Source organism: Agelaius phoeniceus, chromosome 8 (genome assembly GCF_051311805.1).
Source record: "Agelaius phoeniceus isolate bAgePho1 chromosome 8, bAgePho1.hap1, whole genome shotgun sequence".
NCBI classification, from domain to species: domain Eukaryota; kingdom Metazoa; phylum Chordata; class Aves; order Passeriformes; family Icteridae; genus Agelaius; species Agelaius phoeniceus.
The window spans coordinates 20,993,748-21,021,703 of NC_135272.1; the positions used below are offsets into that span (position 1 = coordinate 20,993,748).

The 27,956-nt window shown below is 37.3% G+C and overlaps 1 protein-coding gene across 4 annotated transcripts; it reads right to left on the reverse strand.

The window, feature by feature from the left end:
* Positions 1-909: 909 nt before the first annotated feature.
* On the reverse strand, positions 910-27,947 carry ABCD3 (ATP binding cassette subfamily D member 3). 4 transcript variants are annotated; one of them, XM_077182221.1, is made up of 24 exons: positions 27,717-27,849; positions 25,612-25,750; positions 17,905-17,938; positions 16,809-16,907; positions 15,272-15,360; positions 14,363-14,432; positions 13,510-13,607; positions 12,814-12,937; positions 11,824-11,880; positions 10,555-10,697; positions 10,154-10,223; positions 9,648-9,717; positions 9,429-9,526; positions 9,259-9,350; positions 8,704-8,792; positions 8,556-8,628; positions 7,786-7,849; positions 7,354-7,431; positions 7,196-7,261; positions 7,010-7,099; positions 6,674-6,793; positions 6,174-6,278; positions 4,783-4,839; positions 910-3,979 (listed from the first exon to the last, which is right to left on the reverse strand). In XM_077182221.1, exons 2-24 carry the CDS (start codon positions 25,677-25,679, stop codon positions 3,902-3,904), a joined length of 1,932 nt encoding a protein of 643 aa, XP_077038336.1. In that variant the 5' UTR covers positions 25,680-25,750; positions 27,717-27,849; the 3' UTR covers positions 910-3,901. The 4 variants fall into 4 exon arrangements, with proteins under 4 accessions (XP_077038336.1, XP_077038337.1, XP_054494548.1 ...); XM_077182222.1 differs by lacking the exon at positions 27,717-27,849 and adding an exon at positions 25,180-25,263 and having other exon boundaries at positions 16,809-16,910; positions 25,612-25,740; XM_054638573.2 differs by lacking the exon at positions 25,612-25,750 and having other exon boundaries at positions 27,717-27,947.
* Between the last annotated feature and the right edge of the window lie 9 nt (positions 27,948-27,956).

Below are 27,956 nucleotides of genomic sequence, written 5' to 3' on the forward strand. Positions count from 1 at the left end.
TTTTAACTTCTACCTTAATGTATCTAAAAATAAATTTATGCATTAAACATCCCCTCCACAACACAGAAATTCCTTTCTTTTCTCCTCTAACTCATCAACCTAATTGAACAACACTTTGATTTGTACGACTGCATTCTTGGTTGAGACATTTTCCTTCAAAGGGAGGTCTACCCTTTAAGAATGCTTTACAATACACTTGCTGCACAACTAATCTCAGTTAAGAAAAGAAAAAAATTCATACTTGTTAGCATTAGAAAACACTGATCACTTAAAAAACAGTCAATTCAAGCATATCTTGGCTGCACTTTTACATTACTGTGTTTCAAGTATCCTGATAACTGGTATGTCTACCACAACGAACAAAAACAACTAAAAATTACAAATACAATAAATGTGGAAAAAGATGAACTTACTATCCTCAAAATAAAAAGATTAAGGAGCACTCACAAGAATTACAAACTGGTATTATTTTAATCTTATTTAGGCCCTTCTAAAATCAACAAAGGGAAAAGAAGTGGCCAGGAGACAAAGGAGTGGCCAGGCTCACAGAATATCGTGAGCTGGAAGGGACCCAGAAGGATCAAGTCCAGCTCTTAGGTCAATGGCTCGTACATTATTAGCACCAGGCTACAGCCAACTGAGCCAATCCAGTGCAGACTCAAAGCAGATTAATGCACCCATAATCCCATTGCTCTAAGCATGTGCCTTCAAGAACTGAGCTCATGTACTTGGTTAAGCCTAAACTGGATGGCATCACCTGGCTGATTCCAGGGCAAATTTCACACAGCACTGCAGCTTTTCAAAGCTGAACACAAAGACAATCGGCTCATTGAGCAACTCAGCATTTGTTGCATATGCATTTACTACAGAATTCCTAATCATATCATTAAAAAACATGAAAAGCCTAGATATATTTTATCTTTAGTTTTTTTATTATTATTATTTCAGAGGCACTTAATGTCTTACATTTACATAGCGCTGTTTCCCCCTCCAAAACACTTTACAGTATTTACACACAGGAATGTTTCCCACCGTTGAAATGCAGCCATCTGACTATTTCCAGTACCATCTTCAAAGCACCAGCAATTTGAGACTGAAAGTGTTCATCAGTGTGGTGTCTATTAAGGTAGTTCAGAATTCCACTTCATGAACTTCCAACTTGTGCTATTAAAGAAACATAACTAATGTACAGTATCACAGTGCAATTCTGCAACGGAACTGAGACTTGCATCATTTCCATTAGATTTTTTTTTTTTTACAATCTCTCATTAGATCAAGTCTATCTCAAACACTTTAATGTAACGCCTTTCAAGAATATAATTCTAAAATATTATTTTTTTTTATATTTTCTTTATAAGCCTCCCTTACAATCAAGCACAGAATTTTTTTTTCCCTTCCAGTATATTTAGAAACACCAAGTCCTGGCCCTAAGGAGATACCAGCATACTCAGTTTCAACAAACTTCATAGCATCTAAAGGCAAACGTATTCCTCCTTGGTTTTGAAGATGGATTTTTTTGTTTGCTTGTTACTAGTTTTAAAAATTAATACAAGATTACACAAAACTCTGTTACATCCAGTAAAATTGTAAAGTACAATTGGGATTGGCTGCTGGGGGCACTGTAAGTGTGCTGTGTATGGTTTTACTTGTTAGCATTAAAAACACATTAAAGTATCCCAAGTTCGCTACTCCACTGCAAGACTGCCCTAATCACAAAGATCATAGCAATTTTCTCAGTCTAGAGAATTTTTTCTTTGTCTCTCTAAAAGGCTACTAAAACATCCCTTCCAAGAGAAGAAGTTGCATTTGTGCTGAGAACTTTGACAAAAAAAAAACCCCAAACCAAAAAACCATCCCATACCGACCTGTCATCCCTATTTCCATAGTTACATTTTAAAAAAGACTACAACCTCACACACAGCATGCTGCTTCCTGCTCTGTTATGGCTGATGTGAGAACCTGAATGAACAGAACCAAGAGATTAGTGAAATCAGGCACCTATCTGCCTTCCTGTAAAACAAGCACAAAAATTATTATGGTACTTTATTCTCTGGAATATGCTGTACTTGAGAGAGAAGCTTTTATGACCTTGATTGATGCATTATACTCAGATTCCACTGTGGTCACTAGATTCTTGTACCATGACAGCTGTCTGCATTTGAGTACTTGGAAAGAATACTGACAGGTAGGGGCAAGAACTATGATAAAAGGAAAAATATTAACAGGTAGCAATTTCAACATGAAATAAATTTCCTAATTAAACTGGGTAAAAATTAACAAACAGCAGTGCATCCAAGTACATATTAATTTTATAAAAAGTAGGGGCTTTTTTAAATCTAAACCCTCGATAGAAGATGCACAAAGTACAGATGTATTGCATATTTTATGCATGCCTTCATGTAGTGCATTCCTATATTATATCTTACATGGAACACTAAAAAACTATTAGACCTTCACTGTACAACAGGTATTGTAATTTTTTTTGTTTTAAAGCCTAAACAGCAATTCAGTTTGAATTACACCTTCCTATTCCCTGATCACAAAAAAAAAACCTTGCTGCATTTATGCTTGTCAAAGTCAAATGACAAGCACAGTAATCACTTGTATGGAAAAAACAACTACAATAAAATATCGTAATAATTTGGTTCCTTTGAGGGGATTTGGAAGCTGGAACAAGAAAACCAGCAAGGACTGGAAATCCTTACAAAACACAGAGAATCACTAGTAAATAATTTGTAACAGAAATCAAGAAACATCATGACAGTCAGAGAATAAACATGAAGAATGAAAGCATTGTTTCAGGCTTCACAGTCCAGAAGACCAAACAGAGAGTACCATTATCACTTGCTTTCAAATTCAGACATGAAGGGCAGCTAAAACTATAGGATCATCAAATTTTTTTGAAGAGGGAGAAAAGGAGGAACTTGGAAAAAGTAACCGCTGTATTACAGGACTGAACACGGGACAACTGTCTGCTATTTCACAGATTAACATTTTTGAGCTCATTATAACTTCTACTGATTTAACACATGCCTGGACCCACACTCTTTTCTCTGTTCCTTCTTGTGGGAGTTATTAACTTCTTCAGAGCTAAAAACATTCACAAGCTTTGATACAAGGATCACCACTTTTCTTTCCCTCCCGTTTTTTCTTGTGGGTCAGTCCTTTCCTCCCTCAACCTCCTCTCAATGCTTCATTACCACAATATTTCTTGGACAGAAAAAGGACAGTTGGGCTGGAAGACGGAGGAAGCTTTTGCTAAACTGGGAGAGAATGGGAGCTGAGCTGCAGAGAGAACTGCATGGACAGACAGATGGTAAAGGTAAATCCAAATCCCAGCAAAGAACAATTGTAATTTTTTTTAAACACCAGAAGGAATTTGTTTTGTCTTTTAGTTTCAGTTCATCCTTTTTCAGCAAGGGCACATTGGCTACATCACAAGGCTTGGACAAGGAAAAGGCTCTTTCATTGAACAGGGCACAGATCTGAAGATGGGACAACGTCCTGCACCGTGCGAGATCTCTCTGAAACATGCATAGAACAGAGCAAAAATCCAAGACTGCTTTGCAGGAACAAGAGAGGTAGCAGCCCTAATTTTAACAGGGCTTTTCACCAAAGGGAAAGAAGGTCTACAAAAGTCAAATCAGCCGATTTCAAATGGTTTGCATCCCAGGATGAATCAGGTTACACTAATTTAAGCCCAATTTAATTTAGGCAGGTTTTTAAACCACAAGAATAAGGACATTCTTAGTACGTATCAATAATTACACCAACATATACACAATTAGCAATATCCTACATAATAGTAAATGCTTAACAAGCTGAGTAATTTTATGGTACATTGTCTGACATTCTACACATTTCTTGTAATGATCAATTTCTAGCAGTTCAGTTCATGACTTTAAGATCCAAATTCAACTGTGTCTTCAGTTATTTTCTTGAACTCATAGTTTCCTCGGCCATCCATATGCAAGTAGAACTGAAAAAAAACCAACATGTTATTAACTAAAAATTACCAGCTCTATAAAGACCAAAATAAATTATATTTTAAATATAATTTTAAAATATATTTTTAAAATATATAATATATATAAATAAAATTTTAAAATATTATTTTTAAAAGATAATATTTTAAAAACTTCAAAAAATGTTTAAAAAGTTTTAGAGGATAAACTTAAACTCAGAGGGTAAGCTGCTCTCACCTCACATGTCATTAAATTCACCTGCCTCTGTAAAAATGTTAAACTGTATTTCTGCATATCATACATCAGTCTGCTAACAGCCATATCTTAACTTAACACTGCTCTCTTGGGTTTTGTGGGGCACAGATTCATCCCCATGTATGAATTCAGTATTTTTATCCACAGGTACAGTCTGTCTGCATAAAAAGAACAGTAAAATCTTAGTTTGCAATAAAAAAGTCCATGTCTTAGAGACTTTTTTTAAAGCATAAATATATCAGATATAATGAAAGCAAAAGAATCCATGCTGTTTACTGAATTCTAGTTCAAGGATTTTTTTGAGTCTATGAAATCAGTCTTAAGCAAGCCTCTCATATTTTATAGATACATTTAAAATCTATGGATAGCATTCTTTCATAAATAAAAGCATAAGAAAATTTCAAAGAGTAAAATGAGATTATGAAAAGTCAAACCTCATAAAAACCAAACAGAACACGACCTATTAGGATGTAAAATGATAAAACCTCGAATCACCAAGTCAATTTCCTACAGTCAGTCAATAAAACCCAGAAATAGTCTTAATAAAGCTAAGATTACATACATCATGATGTTTCCAGAGTGACTTCCTGTGGGAAACGGTGAAGAGAGTGATGCCAACCTATATGACAAAAATACCCACCAAACAGTTCATTATTTTCATGGCTAAAGTGTTATTAATTTTTCAGTATTGTATCAGAAGAAGATCTTAAATTCAAAACCACAAACTTCCAGACTATTATTAACACTATACATTGATTGCTTCCCGCCCCCCGCAAAATCTTGTAATAAAAGCTATCAGGAGTGATTTATAATTTTTAATTGATTTCACTATTTTTTTGCTCCTAAAGACTTGTCAAACATAGAATTAAGTGAGTAAAAGAGGCAAGTCAGGAAGCAGGTAAAACAATAAAGCTGGCAATAAAGGAATTTTCACAACAAAAAAAATTCCAAAGCCACAAAAGCAGTAATCAATTACACACTTTGAGTGACAATTTAAAGTGAATAACCTTCCTTTGTTTCCTTTCAACTTAGCCAGCTATTCATCCCCAACAGTAGGAGCAAGGACAAAATGACTCTGATGATAAAGCAAGATGACATTTGTTCTTTTTGTAAGGACAGTCTAACCAGGAATTCTATTTTTTCAGCAACATGCACTAGCCACTTGGCAAGCACAAATGAATGTTCATGTTTATAGATTAAGAAGCATATGGAAAATAGGCTTTAAAAATTGTAAAGGTATTGATACCAATGTAGTAAAACGAGTTCATGAAGTAATGCTCCTTCTCCTGCAGAGTCCTCACCTGTCCATTCACTACTGCAGAGAGGTCCTTCAGTTTGAAGAACATATTTCAGGGGCTGCACAGCTTTGCTCCTTTATCATTCTGGAATACTGCTACTCAATAACTAAGGTCATTTCAAGCCCTTTCTTTCCCAGACTAGGGTGTGAAATTGAATCTTATTGATTTCACATGGCACTACAGAGAATCTGAAATGGTGAGTTTAAGACGACAAGGAAACACAAAGCTCTATCATCATATCTTCCTAGAGTGCTTGGCTTTTCATATCTCAAAATAGATGGAAATGTGAACTTCCAACCTTTCACTTCTGTTGCCCTGGCCAAAAGAAGCCTTTTGAACAAGAAAGCATGCTACAATTTTAGGTTATTTGGTGCTACTTGACATTCTAAGACTCTATCTGGAAAAGTAAGGGTACTTAGCAGTTAGTAAGAGTTCTCTATATCATAGAGGCTATATGTACATCTAAATTATCCTGGAACTACAAAGTGATTACTGAATTCTAGCATGCATAAAGTTGTATGCCCCTCTAAGCTTTTCTCCAGATTTTTTTTTTAAATTTTATTCTGCGCTAGGCATAAGGAGGAGTGAACCTTGTACCGTTTTAGGTTTCTTGTTAATGTACAGAGAGATAATTTCAGAAACAAAGAGCTCTCACCTTTCGGCAGTGGCTGTAAATGTAGTCCTCTACATCCACACTAACAGCACTTGTGCACTCATCCAGAATTGCAAACTGGGGCTTATGATAGAACAGCCTTGCCATCTGGAATGCAAGCCAAAAAAAAAAAAAAGATACTGTGGATACAGAACTACCAGCGATGGTGCAGTGTTAGAAGTTAAACTAAGAATTAGTGTCCAAAAATCTACCATGGAAAGGGAATTAAGTTGCTACCCACTGAAACCTGAAAATCCAGAAGTTGTACATTATCTCAAACTTTTTTTATTCAAGACAATGTTCAAAAGCCAGTATTTCCTTTTAAATTTTGAGTACAAACGCCACTATTTCCAGTTGTTCCCTCAGTATTTAGGTATTGCACATTTTGGAGGTTTCTTCTAACTCAAATACTAATATTCAATAAATAAAAATAGCTTACAGTTCACATTTCATTTTTTACGTATGTTCTGCATTTGTTAAGCATTTATGCTTTTGAGACATACTGCCATTCTCTGTTTTTCTCCCCCGCTGAGTACATCCATCCAGTCCTGAACACTATCCCAGCCTCCTTCACGTTCCAAGATTGGACCCAGCTGAACATTATCCAAGTACTCCTTCAGCACCTTTTATGGAAACACAAATGACAAATAAAGCTTACGTGAACTTAAAAGACAAGTGGTTGAAAAAGCTATAAAGGATTATACCATAACATTATCAACCCTGGTAAATATTAAAGTCCTATTAAATGCAGTGCTTTTCATAGCAGTTTCAGTATTTCTGAATTGGAAGCATTACTCATCCTGAGCAAGACAAAGGGTTAATGAACTAATTATCATTACCTGGTCAGAAATCCCTTTCTTTTTCTGATCTTCCAAAGTATCTGGATATATAACTTGATCTCTGAGCGTTCCAAGAGTCATGTATGGTCTCTGAGATACAATTAGAACCAAAAAGATATGTCACATATTTCCAAACATAGTCAAAGTACAGAGAACATTACTGTCGAGTAAAGTACTTGGTCTCACCTGAGGAACATAGAACAACTTTCCTCTTACAGGTTTTGTTAAACGCCCACCAAACAACGGCCACAACTGCAAAGGGAGAAAGATTAAAATGTGACAAAAAAGTCCAATTATAACCATGCCCTGGATTCTCCCCTGTTTGTTTTATAAAGTTCCCTTACCTCACCAAGAACACGGAACAGGGAGCTCTTCCCACACCCATTTGGCCCACAAATCAGCACATTTGCACCAGATCGAACCTAAAATTGTAAAGCCAACACATAAAAGGGTAGTGAGAAAGTATTGCTGAAAGTTTCTACAATCAATAGGACAATCTGGTATTATCATATGCTTGTTCACAACTTTCTGACATTACAATGAGCAATTTCCAGCAAAAACTAGTTTTTTTCCCCAATTGGTTTAGCAGCAACTGCAGCTGGAAGAAAATGAACTTGTAACAATAAAATCTTTTTTGGGTAAAATAGCTTATTGCCTTTTTTTTAAACTAACATGACAATTTGTACTTTTCTTATAAACAGGATGACCTTCAAAGCTATCATCTTCCCTTGAAAATTTTATATTAATATTGTTTCCTGTGATACTAAAAAACTTACCTCAAAGTTAAGGTCTTCAATCAAAACATCTCCATTAGGTGTCACCAATGGAACATGATCAAACCTGTATGTATTGCAAAGTTAAAAAAGAAAAAAACAACAGTTGTCTAAAAGAAGCTAATACTGCATGTTTACTTGAGAGACTTAAGGCACTGGGAAACACCTCACCAGTACTTCATTCACTCTCCCAGTTTCCAGCTATGAACAGCTAAGGAAGTTCTTGAAACTCTAGCTTTTAAACATCTACAGGCTTGGTTTTATCCCCTGTATTTGTTTTTTGAATCCTTCTAAGCCTTTGGTCTCCAAAACAGGAGACCATCTTGTGGATATAAACCTACATTTAAGGATGCATGGCATTTTAAACCTAGTAGTGAAGTGTATCTCACTAGTTCTACAACATCCAATGAATTCTCTCCTCACCTCCCCCTTGCCTGTTTGCATAATATAATAGAATAAAATCCATAACTAATATATTTCTAAGAGGAAACAAAATGGTCTGAGAAGTCTTATTCTAAAGGACAGTAGGAATGTTACCAAAAACCCCGAGTTCAGAGAGTAGAATATGTATTCTGCTAATATGAGAGGACAAGGATTGGCTTACAGAACAGAAATGCTGAGGTGGGATTACTAATAAATAAAGTTCAACAGGAACTGCAAATTGTAATAACAGGCATTCAGCCCTCTATTAATGGTCGCAGAGAGAAAGACTTTAAAAACGTCTACTTTAAAAATACTGAACTATTGAACCTGAGGAAACTTCACAAACATACTTGATAAGGTTATCACTGTTGATAATTTCTCCAGATCCAGGTATCAAAGACAAAGGCTGCTTTTTATCTCCATCTTAAATAAAGAAAAATGTATTAGTGACTGAAATGCTACACAGAAATGACATATTGAATATTACAGCACATCTACCTTTTTCTTGTGATATCATTGTACGCTGATATTTGCCACTGTTCAAGTCCTTCAGAACCTGCATTAATTCCGTGATTCGAGCTGTGAAACTTAAAAAAAGAAAAAAAAATCCACAGAAGGTCTAATAAGCACTCTGTCAAACTGCTAAAATGACAAAGTTATTCAACCCAGCACAGAAGCAGAATGTTTACATTTTAGAGTTGCACCAGGTTGTCTAATATGCACCATATTTTAAAAGCTCCTTTTCCTTTTTCTGTAATAGCCAAATTTTACTTCTTACAGTGTAAAAAAAAATTTTGGCAAATAATCAATACATAATTGACTTAAGAGCACTTGACAAGGTTTCAACCATACATTCAAACTGCATGCTAGTACTATCAAGATGTGAAATTTCTAGTGGACATAATAGCACATCTTCAGAAGTGTTTTCAGCATAAAATGTTTTTAATTGCTGAATTTTTAGCACGCTGCAAGGAACAAAGCACATAAGCTTATTTTAATTCCACAATCAGTTTCTGAAATTGAGATGAGAAAGATTCTTACTATTAAGCTTACCCAGCCAATCTTGTCATTTCACGGCCTGCTAGGACTATTCTGCCCAAAGCTTGAGACATTCTCAGCAGCATTCTTCCACTTTGGTAGTAATCCTAGAGTAGAAGAAAGTTTCTTAACATGGACTAACAAAATTTAAAATGTAGATGTTGTTTTAATTCTGGTCTATTTACCTCCAAAAGTTCAGCATGAGTGCTATTCTGGTGACGGGGATCAGACAGGTTCAAAAATGGACGACTAACAACCAGGTAGCCAACCACAGTGGCAAAGTCTGCAGTTTAAGAATAAATATTAAGCTGCACATTAATTGAAACAAAGAAAAAAGACATTTCTTATGTAAAAAGTTTGTTTTGTTGTTTATAGGAATCCATTAGCACTCGAGACATACTTACATTTGGCAATGATATTATCAATGAAACCCATAGAGAACCGGAACAGGATGAAATTATGCAAGTGTTCCACCTGGTAAGTTACAGAAGAAAGAAGTTCAAACTCTACCAGTAACTGTTTTACTATCTTTTATTAGACATTTGGTTACAAACAATTATTTTTCTGTACCTCAGATAAATTAACATGCCACTAAGTGTGGTAAGCACTGGACAAGAGTCCATGCTGGCAAAGACTTATATTTGTGATCAAAAGAACCTACACATGAAACTAAATAGTGAGAAGAGTAATTGTGGTGGGTGACAAGGAGGTAAGTGGCAAGAGAAAGGCCATTCTGACAGAAATGTTCTGTTCTGCTTATAGCCTACCAGCTAATTTTTTAATCAAATGAAAGTAGCAGCAAAAAGATCAAGCCACTGTAAGTCAATTTTTATGAGCACATGTCAAGAATCATCACAATAGAATTAATTAAGTTTTGCTTAAAATGTTTTAAGAAATAAAAGAGGCTTACCAGCTTACGGAAAGTCTTGTGAATAGTCTGTTTTTCTCTCAAGTTCCCATTATAAAAAGCAATTTCCTCACTAAAAAGAAACAAATAAAAATAATGCAACTTCATTTTGTTAAAGACAGTCTTTGAAAAAGCCATAAAATATGGGAATATAGCACTTTCAGTCACTTTATGAAACAAGGGCTTGTACTTTTTCACAGCAGAAGAACACAGAATTATTGTACCCCACTCTGTCTTGACTATGGAATATGATGCACATACAAATTACTTTACAGTACATAAAGATGCAAAGACTTGGCTCAGACCTGATAACATCACACTCCCCAAGTATATTTTAACACACCACTTCCATTTACCCCACAGTACAGTCACTTTTATCTTAGCAGCCAAGCAGGTGTGTATACCTGTTTGTAATGAGCCGTGAGTTGATATATCTGTACTCCCCTTCATACTTCTGTTCTATTATAGTCATCTTGCCAACTGGTCTCCTTAAACGTGTAAGGAAGAACCCTGAAATAATCAAGTATGCCATCATGCTAGCTGGACCCTGTGAAAATCAAAAAAGAATAAAAGCTTAGGTGGTCTCAAATGACAGTATCTGTATCCAAAGTGCCCAGAAAGCATGAATCCCTTAGTTCTCACCTCCTATGTGCCTATGTTGCCAAGTCAATTACATTTACAATTCCCATCATGTCACCTTCTTTCTTGTTGTAGATACTACTTTACTAATTTTCTGTCCCTAGATGTCCTTCCCACCCCAGCCTTCTATTCAGGTTTTTATCACCACCCAGTGTGACCTGTCCCCTACTGTCCTAGATTACTTCATTAATGATTTACTGATACCCTCCCATTTCTTCTCCCTCCTTTCTGCCTACTTCTTTCCCTGTACATTTGCTGAAGTGTCACACAGCAGTCAATATTTCAATCCCACTGTCCACTGTTTCCTGGTCTCTCAAGTAGTCCTGGATCCTAAGTTTTCACAGATGAAGAACAGATGATTAAATACCACTGAAGCATGGAATGGCATAAACTGAATTTGGCATAAACTGCACACAATAACTACTAGAGAGAGCAGAACAAAGACATCTGAGACTGACAGTTACCAAGGTTCAGTTAAGCCTTACTGCAAGTCTGTCTCAACAAAACTTGCACCATGTGACCCACATGCATTATCAAAAATGTTCAACTCCTGAACATTTTTGATAATGCATCATTTCACTAATCTGAAGACTTAATTCTGCAATTATTCAGCTTATTGAGTCTTACAGCTCAAGCAAGAAATGGTTCCCCTTCATAGAAACTGCACAGAAACAGAAAACTTATTTTCACCTTTAAATGCAATTCATGCAAGACATAAACAGTTAAAAGGATGTTGTACTAACTAGGATTTCTAAATAAGTACTAGAAGAAAATAAAGAACTTTCTTGGTCCTTCAAATTGTTGATCAAATGCCTGAAAATACTGATTTTTTATTTTGCTTGCCTGAAAATAGAGGGCACTAAAGCACACAAAACATTAAGTGTAAATGCCTATTTTCAGTATAGCCCTTCAAATAATGTAGGAATCCACAACTACCACCTAGAGTTTTCCTCAGATTCCAAACAGGTACAAGGCTATAATCATGGAAGGGAAAATGTGCTCATAGTTCTAAAAAAACCACTCCTTTTATTTACCTGTGCTCCTATGGCACTTGTTAGCTTGAAGATGTACAAAACTATATCCAAGAAGGGCTGCAAGAAGCATAGGAAAAAAGGCTTAGAAGACAAACATAAAACCAATATAAAACTGTTCAGAAGCCATGTACCACCCCAAGAACAGTTACAGCTCTGTACTAAAATACTGGCTAGTCTATTATACAAACTGAAAGCTAAGACAAAAGGATTCTCAGCCACATGACTTTTTCCTGAAAACACTGGCTCTAGAATTGAACATAAAAACATCATGATCTTCAGATAAATACATACCATATGAAAAGAGTACTTTGCTATTTTAGGTCTGTAATGACACTCTGCTCACTTATCAAAAGTGGACTAGAACCCATAATACTTTAACTGAAGTAATTATGAGAAATACTGAATGAAAAGATAATGTCATATATTTAGCTATGTACCTGATAGAAGGAATATTCCAAACTTCTATAACCTCCCTTGCAAAGCTAAAACAGCTGAATTACAGGTTTTGTAGTCAGAAGGTTTTGAACTAAGTAAATTGTAGTTTACTTATATGCAGCTTGCATGAAATACATAGCATCAAAAAAATTTAGTCTAAAAATGTCAACAGCATTCTCATTCACTACCCAGTCACCTTAAAATTCACACCAGAAACAGAGAAAAGCTTATTCAACCACACCTCCCTACACACAAAAATATTTATGTGTAACTGAGAGCTAGCCATTGCTTTTCTTCTGAAAACTATCTACCTAAGAGAGCAAAGTCATCACTGCTCATCTGCAAAAGAATGCTCTATGTTCTTTAAAAAAAAATTTAATACAAATTATAACAACTCGCAGCAGTGCTTTGGTCATGAAAGCAAAAAAGAGTATGAAACACTACAGCATCATAAACAATTTTTTTAGTACCATACTCCAAGCAATTGTTGTGAGCTGACAACCCCATCCTAAATGCCTACAGCTACTACTCAAAGTTCTCTCTCAAAAGACTTACCTTGCTAAGGTTTGAGTACAGGTCCACTACACTATTACAGAATTTTTCCACATCCTGTGTAAGGAGTTGATCTGGATTGGCTATTCTGTTGTCCAGATTTCCCATTTTGTAGTATGTATAAGTTCTGAAACAAAACAATTGCTAAGTGGCAGGAAAAAAAAATTATTACCTGGGATCTGAAATAACTGGGACACCCTTGCTTCATACAACTGAGATGCTAAGTAGGGCAAACATTAAATTACTGTATGGAATCAACACAGCTTGTGCTTTTACCGGACTAAACCCACATTAAATGATGCAGGATTGTTTAGGCATTTAGGCTCCAGGATGTCTGAGCTGAAGCTCAGGCTCATACTGTGCTGCTATTGAACTTAGAAAACCCTCACACAATCTACTACAGCCCATCTGACAACCACATTTCAGTCCAGAAGGAGCTGCTCAAGCTCATACGCCCAATTCAGTCTTCACCATCTGAAGGCACCTGAAGTACTTTGGAATCTGACCCAATCATGGAAGCAATGCAGTGCATTTTGTCCCCCAGTTAAGCCAACTTTACTGTCTTTGTATCTATGGCATATACAGCCTGGATAAGCCACTCACCCTCAACTGCAAGTTAATTGCAACTTTGCAACCTTTTCACTAAGTATTTAAAATTCCTTGAATCGACTTATAAAATCTGTAGACAAGGTTACTTACTTAAGATATTCTTCATAGAGGTATCTGGTAAGTCTTACTCGGAAGCAGAGCTTCAGTTCATTTAGACCATACTTCAGGAAGTTATTTACTAAAGAGATCTAAAAATAAGAGACAATAATATTTAACGAACAAGAGCAAATATACTTACATCAATTTGCAGCATAAATTGTGTTAACACTTTAAAATAGATCAATTTTCCCCTTAAAGTCAATAACGCCATAAACATATCTAAGACCAATCAGACCAATCTACAGGACCACTGCTTAGGTTTCTGTCTCCAGGTCCCAGTGGATCTCACCACTTAAGATAAAATACATTCATATTACATATTTTCAGCTCTTCTGATAAACTCTAGAATAGAGCCACCATTTTACAACCACTGCCTTAAATCTGTCAACTAGTTTTAAAATTTATTGCAAACCAGATAGCAACAATTATTTCTATCTAGTGCAGAGCAGAGATGTCAATAAACTCAAGGAAAGTTAAAGTGTGGAAGAAAGCCTTACAAATCTGTGAAAAATGTAAGAAATATAAAAATTAAAGTCTAAAAGAAATCTTCATCTTCGATGATGCCAAAAGAATTCCAAACGTATAGTCAAAATTGTCATCCACAAAACTAACCTGAAAACCTGAACATAGCTGTTAAAAAAATAGTTGCTACCAATAAGGAAATATGCTGATAAAGTCTCCCCATACTGGAGTCAGAAAATTAAATGTGTTTTCATACAGACCTGTATGTAAAACAATTAATTTCCATAGGTTTTATGACAGTCATTTGAGACCTTTTCCTCAAAATCTTAATTTACATTTAAAATATGTTCTACTAATAGGTCAGCACAAGAAAAGCACTTACAGCAGGCATTGCAGCAATGAAGTTGAACAAGTATTTCTTGAAATCTTTTCTGCTGCGGCCAATGATAGCACTGTAAATGACCACCAGCTAAGAGTCAGTTACAAGAGAAACAACAAAGTATAAACTTGCAAGTCTTAAGTGGATAAACTCTCAGGGGACCACACAGAGAAAACAAAATCATCATGGAAACCTGTAGCATCAGCTGTAGGATCCAGTCTGACACGCTCGCAGACTGAGCAGTTATCTCCTGTCTGCTCCTCTGTAACTGCCCACATTAAGGGCTCAAAAATTCATGGTCACAGAATACCAGTCCTTTCCCTTGTCTGCTTTCACAGATTCTCACAAGAGAAACAAAGCAATCCTTCCATTCTACAAAGCACCAAATGTCTCTCCTCAAACATAGTATCATTTTGAATTCACAGTTCAAGACATGTGACTTGCTTCAATTAGCAACAAGACCAGCAGGAATAATCAGAAGTCTAAAAACTACTTTCTAACATATTAAGACCAAAAGTATTGTTTTTATCAACCTAAAGGGCAAACAGCTCAGTGGGAAGAAATAAAAGTCCTAATAGCCACACAACATGTCTAAGTCTAAGACATAAACCCACTATTCTGAAGTACCTTCTTGGACATTCAGATCATAAGATTTAGAGTCTTCAGTGTACAAAATGTTACCAAAAGAATATTTAATAAATAGTTTAAAAAATATTAATTTTTAATTTTTATTGATGAACAAAAATAATTTATTTATCAAAATATAGTGGTCTCTCCCCAAATTGCAACTACACCAGTTTTCCAACAGTTTTAAACAAGCAAGCTATAAAATGTCCAAATATATATTCTGATAGACAACTTTCCCTGTTAAACACATGACAGAATGTTTAAAAATAACAAATGCATAGGTACCTTTCAATGACTGTTCCATTTTGAATCATCCAAATATCACAGTAAGTTCGGGCTACCAGCATCACAGCAATAAGCAGCAAATAACCTGTCTGGTACAACCACAGAAATGTAACAGTTAAATAATGGCTAAAATTCACCATTTTTTCAGTAAGTCATCCAACTGTATCTAACAGAAAAGTACTGCTGCCCTAGCTAATGTAATATTTACTTACTTTGCTGGAAATACATTAGCATACAGTACCTTAAATAAAGTACTGACTACATTTTTACAGTGAAAGTTTGACTTTTAAAAAAGCTGTATTTGGTTGATACATATACTGGACACACATTATAAGATGGAGGATTGCAGGAATAAAAAAGTGACTGCAATTCTAAGACACTTTTCTGCCATAAGGTTGCAAGAGACCTCTGAACATCATCTACTTCAACTCCCTACTCAAAACAGGGCCACTAGTAACCAGTCACCAGTTAGACCAACAGTGCAGACAGTTTTCAATGCACTTCACTGTCCACTCATCCAGCCAATTCAGTTTGGCTGTTAGGGTATTAATGGAGACCTGATATCAATGTATTCAATATCCTCTGTTCTTCCCTTATCTCATCACTGAAAGCAATCAGGTTAGTAAGGCATGATCTGACATTGGTAAATCCAGGTTGCTTGCAATCACTTTTTTGTCCCTTCTGTGGCCAGAGTTAGCTTACAGGAAGTTTTGCTCACAGTCTTGCCAGGAATATGGTGAGGTTGACCGGCCTGTAGCTTCCAGTAAACTTGTTTTCAAATATGGGAGCAAGGTTTGAGTTTTTTTTGGGATTATCCGTAACCTCTTCTAATAGCCATGATTTTTTGAAGCTGATAAAGCCTAGCTCTGTGAGCACTCTCACAGACATTTCCATACATTCTTCTACCTTCTATGCAACTCCTTTTTGTAGCTGGGCTGCTGAAGGTCCCTGGTCTACATTCTGGACATCACAATTCACTGCTCTTGTGCCTGATGTATAAGTGCTTACAGTTCATTGCTTAAGTTCCAAGCTCAACTAATGCTTTGGATCTTTTTTCTTTAAAAGTGCACTGGAAAGCCTGAGAAAGATGGAGGCACTGATTTCTACACTGCATAGCTTTCCTGAAATGATGCTGAAGAGAACTTTTGACAACTTCATTTTCTAATACAGGTTGGCCTGGCAGTAAGTTACTAAATCAAAATAATGAATGAACTGCATCCTATTTAACGGCAAGAAGCTTTTGCACACAGAAGTCTACTGCTTTGTGCAAGACAAACCCAGATGCCCTTTTAAAAGTTGTGCTACAACAGTAGTTAGCAGCTGACAGTAAATGGCCTATCTTGTAACTGAAAACAGAACCTTTAGTGATATAACAACTGAGCATAATGTAGACTTTTATATTATTACATTGCTATTTTAAAATAGCACAATTTAGTCCAATTTAAGTAACGCATATGCAGTTTAAATTCTGATGTAATTTCAAAAGAGACTTGACTCCAGCTTTATTTCATTATTTATTACTGCAAGAAATGCTTACCTCTTTGCAAAATGCTCTAGGGACCATTATTTTCAGGATTCGACATATTCGTGCAATAAACACTCTGTCCACCATTGCTCGCTCCTTCTTTCCCTCTTTCTGCTGCACACAGAACAAAACAAGAAAAGTGAGATTTTTTTTTGTATTATTGAACTGTTGGTGTGATATTTCCCCATCCAAGTCATTTACAGCTACCTTCCTTCTGCAGAATTTGCAATATTTCCTGCAAACTTAAGACTTGCTCAGACAAGTTAAATAAGGAATTGGGAGCTATCAAAACAAACTGCAATAGTACAGTACCAGTAGACCTGTACTTCTAGGCATCTGCTGTATCCTTTCTGTATTCTTTAGTATAGTATTCTTTTATATAATATAGTATCATAACATAATAAATTAGCCTTCTAAGAACATGGAGTCATAGTCATGATTTCCTCCCTTTGTTGGGGGTCTCAGAAAATACAACATACACCCTTCTATTTATCCAGTGTAAGCCTTTTTTTCAGCAAAGATATAAGTACATGGAATCTATTCGTACCATTGTAACACCAGAATCACAAACTCTGTCTTTTGGTCTATTTTATTTGACTATGAAACAAAAATCTTAGCTTAAAGGGATTTAGTATATCCCTTTCAAATAACTGAATTAACAGACACACAAAAGATCAGGGAAATGACAAACCTCCTACCAGATGTTCAAAGTAGTTTCAATTTAGAAACTGTGAGACTTAACATCTTGTTCCATACATTTTTCTTTTACATAAAAAATAAACACAAGCTATACCAAATCTACACAAATCTAAACAGCTGTTTGTTTCTATCTATACAGAAAATCTTACAACACTGCTCCTTACAAATTCATAGGGCAATAAGAGATAAAAGGACATTGTGCACATCAAGAATCCATCATTATGGAATCAAACTTCTGCCTCTTGTGATTAACCTGATTCTTCCATTTGTTTCACCAATGCAAATCTGAAAGTATCATTCAAACTGTATTTGCACAGTAGCCAAGATTAAACTACAGTGATAGGACTTAAAGTTTTAAAAAATCCGGTTTATTTAAAATTATTAAAGAATATTTGACATGAAGAATTACCTCAATATTCTGCAAAGCTTTTCCACTTCTTTTACTGCAGAGAAAAGAAAAAAGTATTTATTTGTCATTAACATACTTTTCTTTGTCTTGATCTCTACACATAAAAGACAGAGAGGAAATCTTGGGATTATGTTGCTACCTATTTCTTTCAGGGCAATACAGCAGGGTTACCTCCTGTCAAACCTAAATGCTGCTTTTATCCAGCATATGTAATGCCAGTGAAACCCTACTCATTCCAGCAACCAGGAAAACCAGGTCTCACCCTTTCATCTCCAAGTTCTGCTTTACCTTGGCTCTGTATCATGAACTCCAAGGGCTTTTCTGTTTCTCACACATACTTTACAAGCATGGCTACATGGTTCCAGTGACCACAAATGAAAACTACAAGAATGCAGATCCAGCAATCCAAGCAAGCCAACTTTGATGTTTCACACTATCTACATAAGCTAACCAGATTTGTTTTGCATTGCATTTGACTTCAAAAATAGCACATTTACTACAGAGAGAGATTATTTGTTCATAAACATGTGCTACAGGGGAAACAAAGCCAGCTCCTGCGAATCAAGTTCCTGCAAAGATGTCCATTTAAAGGGGAGTTAGTTTTTAGTCTATTTTCCTTCCTCTGCATTTAACAGAACAGTTAGTAGAAAAATATTTATCAACTGGTGTTAAACAAACATTCAAAAGCACAACACTATTCTTTTGCCTCTACTTTTAAGAAAGAAAAGCGAACAGTAAAGCAATTCTAGTTTGTCTTTCTTCTTTTTGGAGCACTCAAGCATCAGACAAGCACATGAAGCTGTTTGGAGAATTTATGTAGTTTAGAAGAAGCCACCAACTATATTAAACCACAACTTTCTTAACCATGATATTGTAACACTGAGAGCAGGCTGCCTTAAAACTACAACACTTTCAAGGCAAAACCTAGGGCACTACAAGAAAGAAGAAACTCCTTTGGTCTACAACACCAAAACAGGAGCAGACTGCCACACAACCAGCTATCCCACAACTTCATCAACAGCACCATTTCACACTTGTGTTTTAGAGCTCTGCCAAGAAAATGTCTAGGATGAAACTGTGCCTATTTTAATTTATGATGATTAAAAAGATCATGAATGTCATGAATGTCACTGACCAATAACAAGAAATAACTTAATTACTATGAAAGACAGAGGCAAGGTAGCAGAGGAACATGAGAAAAGAAGGAGGAGGGAAGGAGGAGACCATGAAAGCAAGAAGGGAGATCCACCAGTTGAGCAAGAATTTAATTAGAGGTAACAGAGACGGAAGTCTGAGAGAAGATAAAAATCTTGTAAGACTACTTGTGTAAAAGACAAAACAAAGAATGAATATGAAGGGCAGCAGGGGCCAGACTGGGGCAGAAAAAATAAAAGTTCAGAAGAGATATAACATTTAATCAGGTTGTGAGGGCAGTAAATCTGTGGAAATGGTAACAGGGTGTAAAGTCTAAGAAACAATCTAGTTGGAGACTACATCCTGGTGATGCAAGAGCAATGTACTTCTCGTACAAGAAGCTTCTCAATCCATCTTCTAATTTTACAAAACTTGAATATGGATCAGTCCAATAACATTTGGTTTGGCAGTAGGAGGAAAGTTGTATTCTTAAGCATGAATAAGTAGTGATCAAACTATGTGGTTATTTCTCTAGATGATTCATGACTTGCTATAATGTAAGATGAAAGCATGCTGCTCTTCCATATATGCTGTAATGATTCCTATAAGCTTTACTGCTTCAAGTTCTGCCAGTGTTTGAAGTCACAACACTCATAATACACAACTATTTCAGCTTTAAAAGGGTCAGAAGCGAATATATTAATAGAGTAATCTGTTAGGTAGATAAGGCCCAGAATTATTCTGTCAGTTAGTTGAATATCTTTGATGTACTTATTGATATATTTTTCCTACAGTAGCTGTTGAGAGAAACTGAGCAGCCGAAATTACTGACTGAGCTGAAACTGATTATCCATTAAAGAGAAAGGAGGATTGTTCAGAAATCAAGATCTTACATTTAATAATAAACTCACATTTAATTAGCATTTATAGTTATAAAGTTTAAGATAAAAATGAAGCATTTGTAAATTTAAAATCTAATAAAAAAAGAGCTTTAACAGTGTTCTATTCTCTTTTTTCTAAAAAATTCGTGCAAACTCAAAACAAGACTAATACTTCAAGAAGTATGGAAACAATCTTACATATGAAGTCTAGAAGAAAAAAAAATATTAAATGTGTCTACATAGCTCTCATTTTATTTGCAAATAAAGACTCTGCCATAGTTCTGCCTGGAATAAAACCTTTCCAGTCCAATACCTATTGGCACTGCTCCTGACTCCATTGTACTACTGTAAAACTTTTTTGTGAGAATGGTAGTTGCATTCTCAATGAATTTAAAGACTAAATAACATTCTCAATTAGTCAGCAAGAATACAGCAAGACTATCTGGTTGCAGCAGAGAGCTCTAACACTTGGAATAGATTCAAGCTCTCTATTATTCCAGACCTCTCATTTACATAATGCTGGAGCATCACAAGGCTCAGTGGTGGAGGAAGGTAAGTGCCATATGCTGGCAAAGTTCTCCATTGCAAGTAACTCCCCTGGTACAGAGCCATTGCTCCTTTGTGCCCTCACAGACAAGGGGGGATGACAATGAAAAGGTTTTTGAAAAGGGTTATCCAGAAAACATATAGAAAAAAATAGGAAAAAATACAGTAGTAAAACATTTCTAACAGTGAATCAAAAACAGTGGAACTTGTCACCATATATTTTCAAGATCTAACTGCACAAAGCCCTCCACAAAGCAGTCAAAGCAATCAATTCAATGTGTAAAATTTCTTAAGACCATAAAGAGTCTAGAGTTATAATGGAACACACATCCCCTGAAGAAGTTTCAGGAAAAGCAGCATTTCAGATGTAGCCTGCTACCCATTATTTAAATGCACAGGGCTTTTACAGCAAACACAGATATAAAAAGCAAAGAAAGGCATCAGCAGTACCTGGGATGACACAACTACACCAAACTTGTCATTCATACGTGCATGGTAACTGAATAGCAACTCTCTAAGGAGAAGTAAGTAATTACTCAGTAGGCAGGAGGCAATACAACAAAACACCTTTCTCCTACAAAATGAGAAACATGATCAGCCCATACCAGCAAGATGCTTTAAAGAAACTAATGGAGTTTTGGGACTTTGTACAGGCATCTGACAGCTGATCCAGCTTCAAGGGCAGTATGGTAGCCCAGCAGGAAGGGAGAAATCATGCAATTCCAGTCTCCAAATAAGTATTGGTCGGAGCACTTGTGACTCTATTTACATACCAGTGAGGCTAGTCCTCTAAAGAAACATGCAATAATACTGGTTACTTGAACAGAATCATTCTCAACACTACTGAAGAAGAAAGTGATTTGAGAAACTGTGAAAAGCCTTCAAGAGGCCTGAGTCTTCTTACTGAAAGGTCTCAGGCACACTAGTTCTGTGGTATTTCCTAGCAAACAGGAAAAAGTTAAAGGTTTACTGTCTTTAGAAATACTGGTCTCCATCCAGAACAAAGTTCAGAGGAAGCAATCTACACTGAGCTCAGCACAACAGGGAATTGCAGGTGAAGAGGGTGATAAGCAAGACTTGCTGTTTAATGACACATTATGAGGGATTAAGGGTTTTAAAGTGTTACACTGTCCCTAACTGAAAAAAAACCCTACAAATTTCATTCACATCATACTACCTTCCTTCTGTGGAGTTAGGATGACTTGCATCTGCTCAACACAGTGCAAAGAAAGAGTATCTGGTTTAGGATTTAGTGTAGCATTTCAAAGAGTTGTTACCTCTAGGCAACCTTTGTATCCTGCAGACCTTACATGTTGGAATGGCACTGTGCAGTTTTCACAGCTTCCAAAAATCCCACAAAATAAACAATTTTGCAATAGTTCATGATTATTTGTGCAGTTTTCAGGTTAGTTTTGGAGTCACTAAGACATTGTAAAGAGAGAATAAAATTCAAATGGCTAAAGATGCAATGCAACAGTGTGAAGAAATAACAACTACAGTGAGAAAAGTCTGGTGTAGCTAACTGGCAGGCAGAGTTTCATAGTGCATGTCTCACACAGAGGGGTAGAGAGCAACAGTACAGTTATTTCAGGTCAAGGGCAGCAACCCTACATAGAAGCCTGGGCACAGTCCAAAAGAATGCCCATTTACACAGTACACTCTGAGCACACACAGAAACCAAGAACAGAACTTTCTTGGCTCTAGATATGGTGGCTAGTTGCAGCATAACCAAAAATAACTACTTATGAATGTATTCAGGCAAGCAAGAAGGGGACTCAGAAGGTCACAGCTGTTAATGCAAACAGGAGCTCTGCATTGCTAAAGCTCAAAAGGTTTCTACAAACCTATGAGAAGAAGACAAAGCAGAACTGTTGGAGAGGAAATTCTAAGTTTCAGTAGAAGAATGCATCTCAATAATGTATCTTACATATAAGAAAAAACCTCAGCACTATTAATTTTGTCTTAAGCTGTGCTTGGGCCTGAGCTGTTGCTGCAGATCTCCTTCATGGATAACAGTGGAAAAAGATTTCTAGCTAGTTTCCTAAAAAATTTAAAAAATATTTTTTAAAAAAATTTATACACTGTCACACACACTTACATTAGATCTTGCCTTAGACAGCAAGCATTTTATGCAACTTAATTAAGAGAGAAACCACTAATTAGCTAGCCAGGCCCCAAACAAAGGCAGTCTAAATGCTACGATTAGGGCTGAGTCATCTGGTTTCTCCTGTCTCCATACCCTCCAGCTGAATTCAGTTTCCTGAGCCCCAGGCAGGTTTTGCTACAAGACTGCATTTTCAGTGTATTTTCTAGTAATCCTGTCTTTTTTTTTTTTCCCCTCAAGGCTAGTGCACTTACTGCAAGCAGCAGACTGAACAGTCACATTCACATCTGGATAAATTTACTCCAATGTAGTTAGCATAAAGTTGTTTTTGTTACCTGCCACCTTTCCTTCAAGCAACACAGGTTCCCTTTAAGGCTTTTACATACACAAAAGCAGTCTGTTAATCTGCAGCAATGTAATTTCACCCTTCCTATCAAACAGCCATGACTCAACTAGAACAGGTCCCTCCATTTGAAGTACACTGGCAAAGCCCACCCAAGGACATTCAGAATCTAGAGAAATTATACAAACTAACAAGAGACAAGAATATTCTAAATACATTCAAATGGAATAAAAATGCACCATCTGTTTCAAGCTACAACTATCACTTGCTATATCTAAACTCCTATTTTATGTTTGAAGGCACCTCTGAGCATTTGGACGTGTGTCTGTCACCTCTGATTGCAACACTGTCACTGTCACTGTACATTCACAGGCTGTGCAGCTGAGGACACAAGCAGGGACATGTACTGAGCAAGTGACACGTGCTGCCACTCTGTCAGCAGACAATGGCTGAGGAGCACAGAGACAGACAGGAGCACAGGTTAAGTGTCACCCAAGATGAACTGTGCAAACCCTATTTGATTTACACTGTCTGCAACTTGACATCCCTCCACTCAATGAGCTTTCCCCTCACTTCAGGCTTGCCTAACCTCTAAGGCCCCAGGCCTTCCTGCTTTATTCATTTTTTCCCCAGAGGTGGGATACCATCACAGGGGTTTCAGAAGTTCAGTTTATATTAAACTGTGTCCATGTCTTAGCATCTGCTTGGATTTTAATGAATGCAGCTAGGTGATAGGAAAGGCCCTACGAGCAGATTCTAAAATATTTTGTCACCTTCCCTGTCACTACAAATGCCTTCCTATTACTCTAAACTGTTTATTCCCTTTCCCTAACCTTGCAGTTTCAAACTCTTTACCCGTACTACCTTCTATTACTTCTTTCAGTCCCTCCATCCAGCAGAAAGTTGTGTGAATTAAAGATCTTTTTGAAAGTAAGCCAAGCTCATTCTCTACTTGCGTAAGTACTTTATTTTAAACTACATGGATACTCAGGAAAAATTCTTATTAGAAGGGTAATGAAAAATATCCAGCTCCTTTATGTAACACCCCTTAAGGTTTTAATTCTGAAGCAATCAAATCTTAAGCAAATATTCTGTAACTTCTTGTTTGAAGCAAGATTAGGGAAAGAGAATAAACAGACCTTTTTTTTCTGCATTATAAACCCAGGATAATGTAGTTTCTCAAAGAACTTCTCATTACTCTAAAAAAACCCAAATACTACAATTGAAGTCATAATTGCATTTAGATATCACAACTTTCCCCTTCCAAGAGGGCACAAAGCTTTTGTAAGGAAACAGACTTTTTAAGAGCAACTTTGAAAAAGAACCAAGGTATTTTTCTCCATGTTTTACTCCAAGGAAGTAAGATTGAAATATAACAAGTTAAACAAACAGTTCTACATCACTCTACTTCGTAAGATTTCAGAAACCTGTAGTAACAAGGTGTTGTAAATTGCAAGTGACACCACCTCTCAGTTCTGCAAAATCAATGAGCAGTGTAATATCTCTTACAGAAAACACCTGTGACTAATCCAGGCAGTACTAATTAAGTGATCTTTGACCTAGTAAGGCAGGTTGGCATAACACATACAGCTTAATTATTCATACATTACTACTTTATATGAGTTGTACTGAACTTTGCCCCTATTGTTTGACAGCAGAAAAGTAGGTTAAAGTTGCTACCTCTCCTTCCTGCTATCATGCCTATAAACTGGTTATTCTATATAAAAACAAACACATACAACATGACAGGCCTGTCACATAACTTTCGTGTTACACATTCAAACACATCTGATTTGCTAAAACATTATTTTCTTTTTCTCAATTTGTATGTTATTTTACTTTCCAAGTTTAATCAGCAGCAAGCCTGTTGCTGACATTCCAGCAAAACTTTAAAAAGCACACAAAAATCAAACAGAAAAATGGCAGGTACTCCAGAAATACATGAAATAATAGGAAAACATGAAATGTTATTTTGAACACAAAGTATGTACAAGAATGTATTCTGAAACTATGTGAGGAAGGAAGAAGTTTTGCAGGTAAAGTTGCAGTAGAACACTTCAATGATTCACCTGAATGTTAAGCCCAGCGTTCTGCTGGTTATATTCAGGTCTGCAACATTTACCTTTGCCCTTACAAAGCTCAAAACTAGAATTTCACCTTCCAGAATTCAAGAAGTTGAAATTCACCTCACACTGACATGGCACAACATTTTCAGGCATTAAACACCAAGGTTAACAAAGGAATTCACACACACAAAACTAAATCACCTCACGGATTTTAGCCAGTTAACCTCAAGCAGCAGATACACTACCAGTCCTCTTCCAGACTATCTAGATGTGAAATTCTTCACCCTAGGAATAAGTACAAAAATTTAGGACAGCCATGCCTTCCCAACTTCTTCCTCTTCCCAGAGAGTCAGAGATATAAAACACAGATGTTAAAGGACACACTAGGCCCTGCAGATTTCAAAGGTTGTGCACTTGTTACTAAATGTCAGCATCATATACCAGCACAAGAATGCTGAAAACGTTAAGATTTGGCAGGAAGACAATCCTTTTCAAAAGTATTCTCTAATTTACATCAGCAACAAAACACGAAGAAATGAGTGATACATGAACTAATGAGACTAAAGGAGGATGAGGCAATGGTAATAACCAGATGCTTTTGTCTAGCCCGGTGATACAGGCAATGTAGCTTACCTACTGCCTAGTCTTGACAGGTAGCATTCTGTAAGGCTCCTGGCAAGGTTTGCCTCACAGGGAAACATGGAGAAAAGAACGAAGACCAGTGGGCAAAAACCATCCTCAAAATAGCATTCAAGCAGCAGCACAGCTATTACTGAAACAACCAAATGCTGGATGTTGAGTTTGGAATCCATGGCCACAATACAGTAGCAGCAGTAAATAAGACCTAAGCTGTGGAGGGACTCAAAAGTGTAAAACAATACATACACACAAGTGAAAAATCAAGTTTGTAAGCATGGCACTTACTTTAGCAACTGCATTTCTAATAAATTCAAGAATGCAAAATGACTAAAGAGATTACAGAAGTAAAGGACAAGGTATCAGAAAGACTGCAGTACAGAGAGAGCAGAAGGGACAGATCAAGTCAGGCTCTCACAAGCTCATGCATCTGTTGAATTTGCTGGAATGTAATTCATAAGTTCTCCTCCTTTCCCAATTCCCAATAATCTTGTAATAATGTTTGGTCCACCTAATATATCTGAATACCTCAGATTTTTAACACTATACCTAGCAAAATTGAAGATCCACACAGGAAAGAAGCATTCCAAAGAGTCTTCAGCATTTAGGCTGCCACTTTCCATACACTGACCCTCAAGCTAATGCATGCATTGCCATTGTCAAGTCCTGCAGATCAACATCATTAAGACATGAAAGCAAAACAGTTGAATGGGGACAGCACAGGACCCACATAATATCTATTTCAGGTATAGGGAGATTACTCTGGACAAGTTCTAGCCTGTTTTGATCAAATGAATGCTACTAACAGTGGGAAAATATTAAATGCACTTCAAAACTACACTGGACCATAGATCTATGTTTGAAGATGTGCTCCAATCTGAATGTAACCTGGTTTGTGTGCTCCAAGATCATTCCCCAGTGAAGGCAAACCAAGGTAAGTGTGGACAACTGAGATTCACTTTAAAAGAATACTCTTGGTCTGACTTAACACATAACTGCTCCTGGAACATCTGCATGGCCCAGTATTTCTGACAACCACCACTACACTAGGCATGAAAATCTGAGCTCATCATTTTTGTGCCTTTCCGTACAGCTTTTCTGCTTTTTGAAAGTGGAATTTGACTAACTTAGGCAGAGATATTTGAAAAAAATCACTCCTCCCTATGAGTCTGATAGAAGAGTAACTCGCAGCCATAGCTCAGGATCTTGTTTTAACTCTCATGCAAGAAACAATGTAAGGTAGCAAATGCATGACTTGTCAGCGAGGTATCAATGTCTGCCATGTTGTGTGACAGTTACCTAACTTCATTAAACTCCAACAGATACTGTGCATGAGTGGACTTAGGTAAAATAAAACTGGATCCTTGCTTAATCTCAGGTATGTTATTACTTAAGTCTGTTGAGTAAGTCTATCTCAGTATTTGGTAGTGCTTACAAGACACCTGTAGGCATTGTAATATCGCAACACATCAGGTCTTAAGCATATAGTTAACAACTTACAATCTCAAATACAGTAAAACCGTGAAAGGGCTGAGCCTGTGATACATTCTTCGTCTGCCACACTTTGCAATACCAGTGCTTTGTAAGGCATTAACGAATGCCTTACAACCCTAGAACAATATACCTGTAAGGCAACCTCACAGAGAACATCACCACATTCGGCCCCTTTGAAATCGCTGCCCGTGTATCTTATTGTCACACAGCAGCATCCAAACAACAGCTGGGTCAATTAACTGCCTATGCAGATACAGTCATCCCCAGAAGTGTCAATACTCATTCCTAGTCCGGAAAATAGAAAAAGCCAACATAATTTGGGTAACAAGGCGGCGGTGGTAGGACACTCGCAAGAGGAGCACGGACCTCACTCGGGGAAGGCGTGGGGAGAAGCAGGCTGTCCCTGTGCCCAGGAGCCGCCTCCCGGGCAGATGGCAGCGATGGCAGCGGTGGCAGCGCCCTGTGTGTGGCACAGGGGCGCGGCTGCCCCTCCGCCGGGCCAGGGCCGTGAGGGCGACCACTGCTCCCGCTGCCTCGGCCTCCCGGCGCCGGCCCCGCGGCTCGCCCGGCCCCTCCCGCCCCGCGGCCCGGCCCGGCCCCGCGCTCACCCGTGCTGCGCGGCCGCCCGCCGCTTGCTGAGCAGGCAGAGCAGCGCGCAGGCGGCGGCGGCCCCGGCGATGGCGGAGTGCCGCGCTGTGAGGAACTTGCTATAGGCGGCCATGGCGAGAGCAGCGCGGAGCCGCCGACCGAGCGCAGCCGAGCCCAGCAGCCGAGCGAGGGATGCCGGGAGGGGGCGGTGCCGCCCGGCCCCGCGCCGCCGGCACGGGCCGCGCCGGGAGCGGGTTGTG